Below are 15,297 nucleotides of genomic sequence, written 5' to 3'. Positions count from 1 at the left end.
ACCTAAGAAATAGCTAGAGAGAGGAAGCCAACCAAATACATGTAATTTCGAACAAATCACAACAACAACAAGCACGTGGGAGACAATAATTTATCCCGAGGTTCGGCAGCCCCACAAAGGAGCTCCTACGTCCTCGTTGTTGAGGTGACCACTTAGGTCGGAGTCTCTTCCACCTCCTTGCCTCACTCAAGGATACCACAAAGGTCACTTGAGTTTCTTCACTAGAAAACAAGGGTAATACAAACTTCCCAAGGCTCTTCCACAAGATGGAAGCTCTTGGGCGACGCCTCGCCGGCTAGGGGAAAATCCCCAAGAGTAACAAATGCAAATCAAACCGGCTTGACGAAGAAATCAAGTGCTCAAGCTTGCTCCAAGTGTTTTTCTCACTCAATCCACTCTCCAATCACTCAAACCCTTTAGGAATCAAAGTTGGAAGTAAGGGAGTGAAGAGAGGGGAGCCTAGAATGCTTGGGGGCTGTTTGGCCGAGTGTTTGTCGCAATGAAAATGAGTGGGCAACGGTTAGAAGTGAGGAGAGGGGTATTTATACCCCAAGTGAAAATCAAACCGTTCAGATCTACGTCGGAAGTTCCGACGCAGATCCCGGGACTTCCGACGTATGAAGAAAACACTGTTCACAACAGGTCAGAAGTCCGTGTGTGCAAGTCAGTGTCGGAACTTCTGACAAACGTCGGGACTTCCGACGGTCATCACTTCCGACGTACGTCGGGACTTCCGACGGGCACAGTTAATCAAACAGCCAACACCGCTGAGGCCGGGACTTCTGACTGTCGGGACTTCCGACACACGTCGGGACTTCCGACTGTCGGGAGTTCCGACACACGTTGGGACTTCCGACGTCCACAGTCACCGCGCAGGCTGTGACTGAGAGTCAGCACTTCCGGCAAGAGTCATGACTTCCGACTGTCGGGAGTTCCGGCTTACGTCGGGACTTCCGACACCGACAGTCACAGAAAATTATTCTATGTGCTCGTGAAGTGCTAGAGTGTCTCATTATTGATTTAGTTATTATGCTTGAGCACTCTATCTTCCTCAGACCACCTAAACTTGCATCCCTCTTAATAGTACGGCATTCCTATTAACTCAAATTTAAAAGTATAAGGAAATTAAACCTTTTGAGTTGATCTCTTTGAACCGAAGCCGTGTTTTCCAATCTTCATCAAGTGAGGGTGCCAATCATGTTGATATTGATCTTTTCACTTGAGCATAGCCATCTTGAGCACGTGACTTGATTCCATTCATCAAATATGAATAACTCCAAATGCATCAAGTCACTTCCAACGCTTTGTCTAATATAGGTTTGATCCTCCACATCAATATGACTATCGCAGCTTGATTAGTACCTCAACTAAATGCAAGTACTTCCTTCTTCACCCTAGCTAGGTTCTTCGGCCGCCAAGCCGTCGCTTGCCCTTCACCCTTCCTTAGTACCTCGAAGCCTTTCCTTGCTATCTTCACCATCTTAAGCCATCAAGTCACATCTTGTGTTGAATCATCCATTCATTTGTATTGTTGTCTTTTTCTTTTCAATTTAGCAAGCTTCAAATATGAGACCATTCCATATGCAATCCCTTATGTCTCATTAATTAACTTTTATCGTGCTTGCTTTCACATAGATCATTGAAATCCCACAATAAATAAGCCTTTGCATGAATTCCATTTGCATTGTTGTCTTATGCTTGAACTAGATTGTTTATACAACAATACATCATTTTTGGCTTTATACAATTTCATCAAGTATCTGTGAGATAATCAATTTCCTGTCTAACACTTAGCAAACATGTTAGACCTTTAATCGTGTTGTCATTCAATCATCCAAAACTCACTAAAGGGCTAGATGCACTTTCAATAACCCATGCTGTGAATAGCATAACCAAGAAAGACACCATCAACAGTCTTTGGTCCAAGCTTTCGCTTTTTGTTTATTGGCACATTCACCTTTGCCAAACAACCCCAAGTTCACAGGTAAGAGAGATTTAATCTCTTCTTCTCTCATTCCTCGAATGGTGTGATTTCTTTGTTCTTTGTGGGCACTCTATTCAGGACATGACACGCTGTCAATATAGCCGCACCCCACCATTCCTTAGATAGTCCCACAGTCTCCAACATGGCATTAACCAAATCAGTTAGAGTGCGGTTCTTTCTCTCTACAATTCCATTGGACTGTGGTGAGTATGGTGGCGTCCTCTAATGAATAATTCCATGCACCGCGCAAAACTCAGAAAATTCATTTGAGAAATATTCTCCTCCGCGATCGGACCACAAACGCTTGATTTTCTTCTCAAGTTGATTTTCTACCTCAGCTTTATAGACCTTAAAATAATGCAACGCTTCATCTTTTGTTTTCAGCAAATACACGTAGCAAAATCTAGTGCAATCGTCTATAAATGTCATGAAGTATCGTCTACCGCCTTTAGTCAATTCGTCATTCATTTTGCATAAATCAGAATGAACGAGTTCTAATAGTGCCAAGTTCCTCGCCTTAGCAGCCTTGTGAGGCTTGCACAGTTGCTTAGATTGCACACACACTTGGCACTTAGAATCTTTGACTAAGTTAAATTTTGGGATTAAATTCAGATTTGCAAGCCGCGTGAGACAGCCAAAATTAATGTGACAAAGTCGTGAATGCCATATATTCGACTCATCCGAAACATTAACATTGTTCACCACTTTATTACACACATCATCAAGCAAAGATAAGCGGAACAAGCCTCCGCAATCATAACCTTTTCCAACAAATGTTTCATGTCTCGACACAACATATTTATTGGACTCAAGCACAATTTTAAAGCCATCGCGACACATCTAAGAAGCGCTAACAAGGTTCTTTTTGATGGAGGGGACATGTTGCACGTTCTTTAATAGCATCGTCTTTCCTGAAGTAAACTTCAGAATAACCGTACCAGCACCAAGAACACGCGCATGCAAACCGTTTCCCATCAGCAAGGCTCCACTCCTGCCGGCCTGATAGGAAATAAACAAAGAAACATTAGCACACACATGAATATTAGCACCGATGTCCATCCACCACTCAGGTGAAAGATAAACTGAAAGAACAAAGGGCAAAGAATTACCATACCCAGATGTTTCTCCTCCAGTCTCGCTAATGACCACGTTTGCTGATTTCTTTTCTTGCTTATATTTGCGGTCTGGGCACGTACTTGCCCAATGCTCATCACTCTCACAAACAAAGCAATCTCCACCTTTCTTGTTGTTTTTCTTCTTAAACTATGCAGTTTGCTTAGGCTTTGCATTGTTGTTCTCTTGCATGTTCTTTTTATTACGAGATGCAAATGAGTTTTTCTTCTGCACCATATTGGCGGCGGAAGACTCAACTCTTTTTCCACGATTGTCTTTTGCTCTCGCCCTCTCCTTAATATCAAGAGATCCAATAAGCTCAGCCACGCTAAACTCTTGTCTCTTGTGTTTTAGAGAAGTAGCAAAATCCCTCCAAGAGGGTGGCAGCTTAGCGATTATACCACCGGCCACAAACTTGTCGGGCAACAAACATGGAAAATGTTCTAGTTCATTTGCTAGCGCCTGTATCTCATGAGCCTGTTCGACCATAAAACGGTTTTCAACCATTTGTAGTCATACAACTGCTCCATAAGGTACAGCTCACTGCCAGCATCAGAAACCCCAAACTTTGCCTCAAGAACATCCCATAACTCTTTGCCTGATGCACAAGATATGTAGTTCTTCTCATACTTTGGATGAAGTGTACTAATCACGGCGCCTCAAAACAGGTTATCGGCAGCCAAGAACTTTTTCTCCTCATCAGGAGTAAACTATTCAAGCTTCCCCTGTGCAACGTGAAAGCAGTTCATCGCAGTCAACCACAATACCATCTTGGCATGCCATATCATAAAATTCTTGCCATCAAAATTATTTGGCTTCAAAGCAGCAACAAAACCACTGACAGAAAATTACCTAACATTAGGTTTTTGGATTATTAGAAATTTAGGCAATTTCATTATCAGTTTAATCCAGAAAAATAACATCAGCAGGTTTGTGACGACATATATGTGCATGTGTATATTTCTTATGAATACTACAGCATGCAGAGATGACATACTGGTGAATACAGTAAAAACACAAAGTACAGAAATCATAGAGATTAGACTGTACCCAGCAGAGGGTCCCATGCCGAGGGCATTGGAGGCTCCATTCGCATTAGTCGACATAGTGCGTTGCTCGAAGTCGCGGACCACAGTCGATGTAGAAAGATGTTCGCAGTGGAGTCCCACGAATGGATCACCAGGAAGAAGACACCTTGACGTTCCGCAGGCAATCACCGGGAAGAAGATGTACGTGGACGAGCAGTCACGGATCGCTCCCCAAAAACCTAATCGCCGCTCACCCCGTGCAGGGTTCTCAGGCGGATGAGGGTTCCAGAGGCACCTGTTCTCCCGCTATTCCGTGCGCGCAGAGTTATGGGACGGGGAAGCTAGGAAACTGATGATCTGTGGTTCTCTCGGGAGTGGTTTTCGGAAGGACTTTTTTGACTGACGGAGGACTCGGATATATGGGTGCGACGGGAAGGAGAGAGGCAGCAGAGAATCCCAGGAGACGGAAGCGGAAAGGACGGTAACTGTCGCCATCAGTTCGCCTCCACCATCAAGGGGAGTAACTCCCGTTATTATGTGGATTAAGTGACAAAAGACTGGTGCCGCCTGCCTGCCTCGGCGCGGGCCGCCGCTCACCCCGTGTAGGGTTCTCGGGCGGACGAGGGTTCCGGAGGCACCTGCTCTCCCGCTATTCCGTGCGCGCAGAGTTACGGGACAGGGAAGCCAGGAACTGCTGATCTGTGGTTCTCTCGGGAGTGGTTTTCGGAAGGACTTTTTTGACTGACGGAGGACTCAGATATATGGGTGCGACAGGAAGGAGAGAGGCAGCGGAGAATCCCAGGAGACGGAGACGGAAGCGGAAAGGACGATAACTGCCGCCATTAGTTCGCTTCCACCATCAAGGGGAGTAACTCCCGTTGTTATGTGGATTAAGTGGCAAAAGACTGGTGCCGCCGGCCTGCCTCGCCTCGGCCTCGGCCCGCCTTTATCCTTTTCTTAGCTTCTCAATTTAGATGAATAATTTTCAACCATATAAGCTGAGTCAGCGTTCAGTTAAAATCCTATATGATATTAAGCCATACAACACTTAATGTTACGTACCATAAAGTTTTATTTGATTTATTAAATATTATATGGACGAAACCCTTATTATATCGGACACCAACCGCGCTCGGCGCTGCTGGTAAATTTGGTGCCGCCGTGCCGGCTGCCGGGGCATGGGGTCGGCTGGGCTGGCGTCACGTTGCCGCTGAACGAAGGTAATCTGTCTCCTAGGTAATTTGGCTTTTTCCAGCGCCGTGGCGGTGGCGGTGCAGGGGACAAGACATGCTCGGCGGAGACGAGCTGATGCCACTGCCAGGAACTGAGACGCTTGTCTGGTCACGGTCACTTGCATTGGTCAGTCAGCCCCATGCGGCCATGCTTCGTGCGTTGGGAGCTGAACGAATTCAGTTTTCGGGACTGTTTCGGCTTTCGTGACGCTGCCGACGATGATCAACATGAGGGCCGCATGCATTTGTGGTTGTCAGGCCAAACAATTGTCTCCCTTGCTTAGAGCAGCACCAACGCACCACGCTGTCCATATGCCAAGTAGCTTGTAGAAACACTCGGAGCAAATATAATAACAATGCTATGGTAGAGGTGAAATGAGAAGAGAGAAGAGAAGCGGACTGTAAACAGCCGGTTTGGACACAAGAAACAAAGAAAATCTATGAGAGAGGTAAGTGGGTTATGTATTAACGATAAAGGGCTAACTACTATATGGACGGGCTGAGATAAGGCTACCAAGAATCTTACAACCACTGTAGTATTAGCCTGAAGCCGACTGTATTATTAACCTCGCTCTTAGAGCTTCATCTGACACGACGCAGAAGCACTCAATCGAGAATGCGTTGACAGGTGAAGAAAGCCAATACAAAGCTTTATGGTAGGGGACCATCTAATTGAAGGACGGTGAAAAGTGACAAAGTGTGGAGAAAACGGGAAGCATTGTCCTGCGTTGAGGCTCATCTGGCTTCATCTAGTGATTGTCTAGTTGGACAACATCTTTTTCTCTCAAGGCTAACAACAACGTATGCCACTGTTGAACATACGCTTAGGGCTAGTTTGGTTCAAGCCCTGGACTAGTTGCTTGTGTTCAAAACCTGCCTGTGAACCGCTTGTACGTGATTATAAAATTGCCTAACCAGGCACATGTTAAATCATTAGTACCATTTGGTTGACGACCTGATACAATGCCTCAATGGCAAGGGGGCAGGCGCTGCTTGGGTGAGTTTGCCTATATTGATTGATGTTGAGAAAGTAACTGTGAGCATTAATCGGAGCCGGGCAACTCCTAGGAGATTCCATGTGATCAAATTTGAAGGACTGACATCATCAGACAACTACAGTTAGGCAATAATGCCAGGGTTTTTACCAAACATACACCAGGAAAATCTCAAGCAAAGATACCTACCAGGTATTTTTGGTCAGGGTTGCACCCGGCGTGAGAGATATGCCAAGAAACCCAAACGGGCGCTTAATCCCTTTCTGTGGCCGGCGGCGTCTTTGGCAGAGGAGGCTCGCAACGACATCGTCACATCGAGTAGATTGTTCCCTTGGGCCTTGGCTTCACTCATCGACTCATCCTGCTCTGGCGGACTGGCCCGTGACCGAGCGCGGCAATAGTACCACACCCTTGACTACTGGCACGGGCGGCACAAAAGTTGTTGCCGATGCAACAACAACAACAATGGCCACTATTGGCTATTGCAGTGGTAAAATGGGTGGTGGTGGATGGACCTGTGCCGCCGTACGCGTTCTAGCTCTAGCTTGTGGCTCTCGACTCACGTACGGCCATACGTGCCCCGTGGTGGGGCAGGTCGGTCGGTCGTCGCCGGTAGTACCTTCTCGTCGTCTCAACTTCACTGTAGTGGCGGTTAAACTATTAGAGACAACGTCACCATCGTACCAGTATACTACTCTATTTGCATCGAGAAAAATATGTGATCGGTCTCAGGGTTACAATCTGTCGGGAGACGAGAGATGGCGTTTGGAAGGCCTCGGCGGTTTGGTGGCGTATGTATGGCCTTGTCCGCACGGTCGGCGCGCGTCAGGCACCACCGCGGCGCGGTGGCCGTTGTGGTGTGGACGCGTGGTCGGGTCCGTGCAACGCACACGGAGCCAGTTTTTTCCCCGTCCACTCTTCTCAACCGCTCGCCTTCCTCCGGCCGGTCGCGGTAGCTGGCCCCGTCGTCTCTCGCGGCCTGGCCGGGCGATCGAGCAGGACGGCTGGACTCTGGACTCTGGAGGACTCAGCCTGGAGGGCAGGGGCCTTGCCCGGTGGGAACATACGGTGCGGCGGTGGTTTTACTCGATCGATTCTGATTTCTGATTGCGGCGTGGCTGAGCCGGTGTGGGCTGTGCAAGCCACTTTGAGCCTCTACGAGACCATTATGGATGTGTTTCTCCAGTAAACCTGACTAAGAAAATACCCATGCTTGAGATAGCCTGTCCAAGTCAATGCAACCTGAAAGTGTTTGGTTGCCACGGGCTAGCTAAGCCTGGATAAGCTAGCTTTTGTTTGGTTCCCTGAATTATTCGGTGTTGTTACATCTTCTCTACAATGGTGACATTACCTTCGTCACCTTCATCTTCTCTGTTAATCTGGTCGCAAAATCCATCCATCAGAATAAGAGAAGAACAAGCAAAGTAGTTAATCTCGACAGTGCCGGCCGCCGATTCGCCGTGAGGTGCCCGCCGACGAGACCGCGAAGGAGGATGACCAGTTGCGGGCCCCTGCCGGCTCCCAAGCCTACAGATCCGCCCCCTGCAGATCTATTAGCGAGGTTGGAGGCGGGGCGGGTTGCGAGGTCGTCGGAGGCGAGGTGGACGACGGCGTGCGTCTGCACGAGAGCGAGGAGGAAGTGGAGCGCGGCACGCGGATGCACGAGAGCGAGGAGCGGCGTCCGTGCGAGCGCGAGAGGCGAGTGGAGCGCTGGGCCGCTGGCTCAGGCCTGGCCAGGCGGAAACACCCACCCCCACCGTTTCCAGCTAAGCCTGGCTAAGTGCCCATGAGTGTCTTGCTAGGGCCTGGCTTGGAGGCCTGTTCAGGCAACCAAACAGAACCCAAGTTAGCTCTGTGGAGCCTGACTAGGGGTAAGCCAGGAACCAAACACTCTATATACTCCCCTATATAACAAAGTGTAAAGCGATCCAGAATATATGTGTAACAAAAGCGTCGATAAGGTGGTTTTCATAGCTCCCTGTACTTCTGCCCTCGGAATGAACAGCCTAGGTTGCGAACGACCAAATATTGGGAGCACTATGATGCAAATGTTTCTGAGTACACACTGCACACAGAACAAAAGATGTTTATTCGCCCAGATCAAGCACTGTTCTCTCTTGTCTGCAAGTAACCGAGGAGTTCATCAATGAACAAACCCTCCCTCAACAAGGTAGTCCGAAGCCACCCGGACTACAAGTAACAAAGGCACAAAGCTGTAGTTAAGTTAAAGGTTATAAACTACAAAATTGACTTTTGTAAAAATCCGTGTTCCCCAAGATGACTGTATCTTCAGTGTGGTTTCGGTACATAGCCATCTACTGCGAAGTTTCTTGTGGCTACAGGTAATGCCAGCCGCATACCATCAAGTTCAGGCTTCGCGATCACTTGGCAGCCGAGGCGAGACCTGAATACAGTTCCAACAAGTCAGATTAGAGTAATGAAACTACGGCAAACCCACCTCTAATAATACTTTGGGTGGGGTCAGCATGAATTTCTTAATGGTTGTGATTCATCTAATGCATCACTTTGTTGTATATATGAATTAAGCATTCTGAGCCATCTGTACAGAACGGCCAAATTAGTTATTTCTTATAAAACTAGTTGGAGCTGTCATAGTTTCGATTGTTCATGAACATACAGTACATACTTATTATGCCTATTGCCTAGGACCTAGGTGCCAGTGCCACTATAACAGCAGTTAGTTCATGCAGACTACAAACTGGTTTTGGAAACTTTCAAGACTAGTATAAAAACAATTGGATCTTGTCCAAGGCCCACCATTTCTGTTACCTCAACATTCAACACCCATAGCCATCAAATTTAGAACAGATTCTGACAATTACTCCCAGAAACTCAAATATTGAAATGTTTGTCTCCGTTATACAGAGATTGCTAAATTCAGGAGTTAATATAATAAGAGAAGTAAGTTACTTGACTAGGAGAATCTTGACTTACGTTTCTGTGAGCCCAAATGCAAGGTCAAGCATATCATTTTCTTCATCCGCTGGATCTTCTAACTTGTTATAATAGTTTACATCCTGGATAAGATAAAGAATTGTAGTTAGCAGTGAAACTAGAATATCGACGGCAACAACAACAATAAAACCCCAAGAAAATTAGGGCAGGTTAGACTGCTAGAGATGAAACCCAACATGAGCCACCAGCTCAAAGGAAAAAAACATTGTATAAAATAAAAAAGGCATTATTAATAGAAAATTGAAAACGTATATCATGATCATACCATTACTATTACATGACAAGTAGAACACGCAAGTGAGCCCTCACATGCTCCTGCAGTAGCCACAATAGCAGGGAAGGTTATCATGAACTACAGCTGAAAATCAGTTGATAGAACAAAAAAAGGAATGATTATGATACCTAATGTATTGATGAAAAATGGTAAAACCATGGAACCAGGTGATTGAACATGACTAGTTTGTTTTTATATAAAAAAGATCCATATATTCTTATCACCAAGCATGAACTGACTACAGAACCATAAAGGCAATAACCACACTGGAAGGGAAGTGCACATTTCCTTAATATTTGTACCTTCAAGCTCTATGTCGTTTTCATGAGCGGCTTCTAACATGGACATTCCAACTGGAACACTTATTGTCTTTTCTGAGCCATCCTCGTTGACAAATGTTACCGAGATTCTGTGCACAGTATGGAGAAAAATAACCTCATCAATCATCAGAGGACTGCCTCTACCCTAAAAAATTCTTGAAAGCACACTAACAATTCAGTAAAACTGATGAAGCTATTGTTTAGTGCATATTCCTCTAGATGTGGAAGGAGCATGAGCAGCTCCTTAAATGGAGAGACAACAATAACAAAAGAATTCCATGTTAGAAGGATCTGGGCTAAGCTGTTACCTGGTTCCAAGATACAAAGACAACCAGGGAGTTAAAATTTTGTGATATATAAGAGGATGAAACAAGAGACAAATGCACTTACTTATCCTTTGCCTGACTGCTTTCATCCTGATCACCACTTGTTGTAGTTGACAAAAGGACATTCCGCTAAAAAAATAAAGAAAAATTAATACAAATAAACTTGAGAGATAAATCATCACTCCTGCAGTACAAAGGCTTTGATTACAGTTCTCCAAAAGTTTAAAAGCTAATAACTTGTTGAGGTAAAAGAATGCCAATCTTCTTTTGCCACAGCCATTTCAGAATGGGGAATGTATAGATAGATTTATCGAATATAAACCAAATCATGAAAATTATAGATATACTCCAAATCAATGTCGGTTGATTAAGTGAATCAATAACTAGTAATATATTTACTATTAGCGGGAAAGAAGGGTAACTGGGGACATGTTCATCTAAATAAATTCTTCACTACCAATCTTTAATTCTTACCAAGGATAATACAGTAGGAGTCACCACTGGTGTCGAATGCCGATTAACATGACCTTGATACAAAATGCCTCGACTGCTTCGCAAGTTTCCTGCCAGACAAAAGTAGCATCAATCAACAAGACACCAAGCCTGAAGCTTTACAACATTAGCAATACATAAACTCAGGAGAATCCCAAAGCCAAAATGCAAGAAACATAACATTCCGCAGAATCATAGGGCTGGTCGAAGTTAGCAAAATTTCACCACGATTGATGAGCAACAAGCCAATAACGAGTAGGCCACCAATAATAGAGGGAAATGAGCTAAGAGGAAAGTGAAGATACCAACCAGCTCTCGTCTCGGCTCTCGACTCGCGCAGGAGCCGCGCCCCAAGCCGGGAGATCCTGGGGAACATCGCGGTAGCTGATCCTGCTCCCTCCGAACCCTAGAACAGCTCACAAGACAACGAATCAGCGCAACAACCGCAGCGCGCTCGGCGAGTAATCAGGAGGGCTCAGCAAGCCGGCGTCACAAAACGAGGTGAACTCACGGGGAAGCTAGGAGACCGAACCGTCCGGAAGCGGCGGGAGCCAGCCGCGTGACCTCCTCTCCACGACGGCGGGAAGGACGGGGAAGGCGACGAGTTGGGGTGCGGCCGTGAAACGCCGTGCCGTGGAGGAGTTTGGAGACACAAGCCGCCGCCACCGCAGGAAATGGGCCAAGCGGCCCATTGAAGGAAATATGTATATAAGCTGAACAAAGCCCAGCCCATCAACGCCCAGGCTATAAGACCCTCGGAGAAACCCGCCCTAACCCTCCCTTCTCCCCGCCTGCGCCGCCTCCACCATCACTTGCCGGAGAGGACGCGACCTCTCCCGGCGACAAGTCGGTCCTCTTCCTCCGGGCTCGTCACAAGGTAAGCAGCGCCCCGTGCCCGTATACCTTATCCTTTCTCTTTGCGCGTGTCCTTCTCTATGGTTTTATCGATCGGAGCTGTTCATAATTTTGTTGAGGGATCTGGTGTAGTGTTTCCTGTAATCCGTAGCCAGTTAGATATGGTTTCATTGTTTTGTGCGAGAGTTGAGTTGTTTGATCGATTGATACGTTAGCGATCAATTAGCTGCTGCTTAGACGTGGCATGGGAGAATTAATGTTCAGGTTGGGTGACGTATTGGTTGTTCGAGCATGACCACTGCAACCTTCAATTAGTTTTGTTCTGTTTTTTCTGTGTGGATTTTGTTCAGCCAACCAAGATTGTTTTGTTCTTAGCCATGCTAAGGATGCATGTAGTCTCTTATTGGCATATTGCCTTTCCTATCTTGCTTTAATTGAAAAATCATTCTTGCAATATGATTTGGGCTCGCCTAGTCGCCTTAGGTTTTGCTGATGTCAGTTACATTTGCTTTTCTGATAGTATTATTGCTGTGCGTCATAGCAAGGTGCTGTGTGATTTAAATTGGTTTCTTGCCATGGAGTGTTCTAAAGCAATAGTTTCTCACTTCGCCAATATCATGCTCAACTTAATATGGAAATTGGGTTGTCTTTATGTTTGGTCTGATTTGGTGTTTTCAACTTAATCTGCACCTTCTTGTGGAGATGCATATTGACGCTTTTTTTATAATCATTTCAAAATGAATGCTTGCTAACATTGTTTGTAGGTTATGTCATCTTACAATTTCTCATTCCTTATTATTATGCTGTGCAGCGTTCTCATTGTTCTCGTTTTACAGGAATTGGTATTCAAGTTTTGTATCACCAAGATGGTGCAGTACAATTTCAAGAAGATCACTGTTGTCCCTCCTGGGAAGGACTTCATTGACATAATCTTGTCCCGCACCCAAAGGCAGACGCCGACTGTTGTCCACAAGGGATATGCTATCTCCCGCATTCGTCAGTTTTATATGCGCAAGGTTAGGTATTCCCAGCAGAACTTCTATGAAAAGCTCTCCACCATCATCGATGAGTTTCCTCGACTGGATAACATCCACCCTTTCTATGGTGATCTCCTCCACGTGCTCTACAACAAGGATCACTACAAGCTTGCCCTGGGTCAGATCAACACAGCTAGGAACATCATTGCAAAGATATCCAAGGACTACTTGAGGCTGCTCAAGTATGGAGACTCCCTGTACCGGTGCAAGTGTCTGAAGGTGGCTGCACTAGGTCGCATGTGCACTGTCGTGAAGAGGATCAGTCCTAGTTTGGCTTACTTAGAGCAGATCAGGCAGCACATGGCCAGGCTTCCGTCCATAGACCCGAACACCCGTACTGTGCTGATTTGTGGATATCCAAATGTGGGGAAGAGTTCTTTCATGAACAAGGTTACAAGGGCAGATGTGGATGTCCAGCCGTATGCCTTTACAACAAAATCCCTGTTTGTTGGTCATACAGATTACAAGTACCTGCGCTACCAAGTGATTGACACACCAGGTATACTTGATCGGCCTTTTGAAGATAGGAACATCATAGAAATGTGCAGCATCACTGCTCTGGCACACTTGAGGGCTGCGGTGTTGTTCTTTCTGGACATCTCTGGATCTTGTGGATACAGTATTGCTCAGCAAGCTGCACTCTTCCACAGTATAAAGTCTCTGTTCATGAATAAGCCTTTGGTCATTGTGTGCAACAAGACTGACTTGCAGCCACTTGAAGGACTTTCTGAGGATGACATGAAGCTAGTCATGGAGATGAAGGCAGAGGCTATGAAGACTATAACCGAAGCTGGTGGTCCTAATGAAGAGGGTGTTTTGTTGACTATGAGCACTTTAACTGATGATGGTGTAATGGCTGTCAAAAATGCTGCATGCGAGAGGCTGCTTGAACAGAGGGTGGATGTGAAGATGAAGTCAAAGAAGATGATGGATTGTTTGAATAGGTTTCATGTTGCTGTTCCAAAGCCTCGTGACAACATGGAGAGGCCTGTTTGCATCCCTCAGGCTGTTCTGGAAGCTAGGGCGAATGCTGCTGCAAAGGAAAAGAAGAAGCTTGAGAAGGACATTGAGAATGAGAATGGAGGTGCTGGGGTCTATTCTGCAAGTCTCAAGAAACATTATATATTGGCCAATGATGAATGGAAGGAGGATATTCTTCCAGAGATACTGGATGGTCACAACGTTGCCGATTTTCTGGATCCAGATATCCAAGTAAGGTGTGAAGAGTTGGAAAGAGAGGAAGGGCTTCGTCTGGAAGAACAAGCTGCAGAAGATGCTTTCCAGATTGATGGTCATGAACTAACTCAGGAACAGAAGGAGATTTTGGCTCAGATTAGGAAGAAGAAGGCATTACTCATCCAAGAACATAGAATGAAGAAGAGAACTGCAGAAAGCCGTCCTATTGTCCCTAGAAAGTTTGACAAAGATAGGAAATTCACAACTGATAGGATGGGACGTCAGCTTTCCTCCATGGGTGTGGATCCTAGTGCTGCCATGAATAGAGCTCGCAGCCAGTCTAGGGGTCGCAAGCATGAGAGGTCAGTGAGCAGAGCTGCAGCTGATGGTGACGGTATGGAGATAGATAGCCAGCAATCCAACAAGAAACTGCGTCTGACATCAAGGTCTAGGTCGAGGTCACGGGCTCCTGAGGAGGTCGTTCCTGGAGAAGGATTCAAGGACTCTGAGCAGAAGAAGGCGGCTATCAAGAAAGCGAAGGCCGCTACTAGGAACAGGAACAAGGATGCTCGCCGTGGAGAGGCTGACCGTGTTATTCCCACTTTGAAACCAAAGCATCTGTTCTCTGGGAAACGCACTCTTGGAAAGACAAGCAGGCGATAAGCTCAGCTCCTCACTTTATCTGGTTGGTCATTTTTGCAATCAAACTTCTGTGTTGGCTTTCTTTGCTCTACTATTCTGTCCTGATATTGAGTTTTCCCTGTCTTTCTTTCTTTGTTCTACTATTGTGTCCTGATATTGAGTTTTCCCTGTCTTGCTTTCTTTGTTCTATTATTGAGTCCTGATATTGAGTTTTCCTGTTTTTACTATTGCAGGTAGTCAAGGACTGGTGCAATTTTGGTGTGGGCAATGTGATGATACGGGAGCTTTTGTGTTCAGCCAGCACTTATTTTTGCTACTATTTATGAAATGTCTTGCTGTATCGTGGTCCTCTTGAGACATAGTTTTGCTAGTTTATACATGTATTGCTCTGAATTGGTTTGGCTACTATATATTAGCTTTCTGGTGTTAATTTCTCTTGAATGGTACGAAGTTATTCATATGAAAAGTCTGTATTGTGTCCGTGAGATCTCACCATCAATTCTTCTCTGTGCTTCTGTGTGGCAGGAATTCTCTTAATTATGCTTTTGATTTTAGTGAAGGGCGGGCCTGGTGCAAGCGGTAGAGTCTTACCGCCTGTGACCGGATGGTCCCGGGTTCGAGTCGCGGTCTTCTCGCATTGCACAGGCGAGGGTAAGGCTTGCCACTGACACCCTTCTCCAGACCCCGCACAGAGCGGGAGCTCTCTGCACTGGGTACGCCCTTTATGCTTTTGATTTTAGTCAATTAGTTGCTTAGGTCCTTAGTGAAACTGATAATGTGGTCCATGTCACCAATTGCTACTATTTTTGCTCCTCCTGGATTCAGGTTCAGAGTTCTAATTTGTTCA

General features: G+C 45.9%; 2 protein-coding genes across 2 annotated transcripts; one reads left to right on the top strand and one right to left on the bottom strand.

Moving 5' to 3' along the window:
- Nucleotides 1-8,418: 8,418 nt before the first annotated feature.
- On the bottom strand, nucleotides 8,419-11,488 carry LOC136527038 (adrenodoxin-like protein 2, mitochondrial). The gene is made up of 8 exons (XM_066519641.1): nucleotides 11,252-11,488; nucleotides 11,050-11,146; nucleotides 10,723-10,811; nucleotides 10,313-10,377; nucleotides 9,905-10,011; nucleotides 9,594-9,643; nucleotides 9,308-9,390; nucleotides 8,419-8,756 (listed from the first exon to the last, which is right to left on the bottom strand). Exons 1-8 carry the CDS (start codon nucleotides 11,471-11,473, stop codon nucleotides 8,642-8,644), a joined length of 828 nt encoding a protein of 275 aa, XP_066375738.1. The 5' UTR covers nucleotides 11,474-11,488; the 3' UTR covers nucleotides 8,419-8,641.
- A 35-nt stretch (nucleotides 11,489-11,523) lies between these two features.
- LOC136527037 (nucleolar GTP-binding protein 1-like) lies at nucleotides 11,524-14,916 on the top strand. The gene is made up of 3 exons (XM_066519640.1): nucleotides 11,524-11,617; nucleotides 12,432-14,493; nucleotides 14,684-14,916. Exon 2 carries the CDS (start codon nucleotides 12,462-12,464, stop codon nucleotides 14,469-14,471), a length of 2,010 nt encoding a protein of 669 aa, XP_066375737.1. The 5' UTR covers nucleotides 11,524-11,617; nucleotides 12,432-12,461; the 3' UTR covers nucleotides 14,472-14,493; nucleotides 14,684-14,916.
- The last annotated feature ends 381 nt before the right edge of the window (nucleotides 14,917-15,297 follow it).

The sequence above is a fragment of the Miscanthus floridulus genome, chromosome 19 (assembly GCF_019320115.1).
Source record: "Miscanthus floridulus cultivar M001 chromosome 19, ASM1932011v1, whole genome shotgun sequence".
NCBI lineage: Eukaryota > Viridiplantae > Streptophyta > Magnoliopsida > Poales > Poaceae > Miscanthus > Miscanthus floridulus.
Note: the sequence above shows the minus strand (reverse complement) of the source record. Positions and strands in the feature narration are given on the sequence as shown.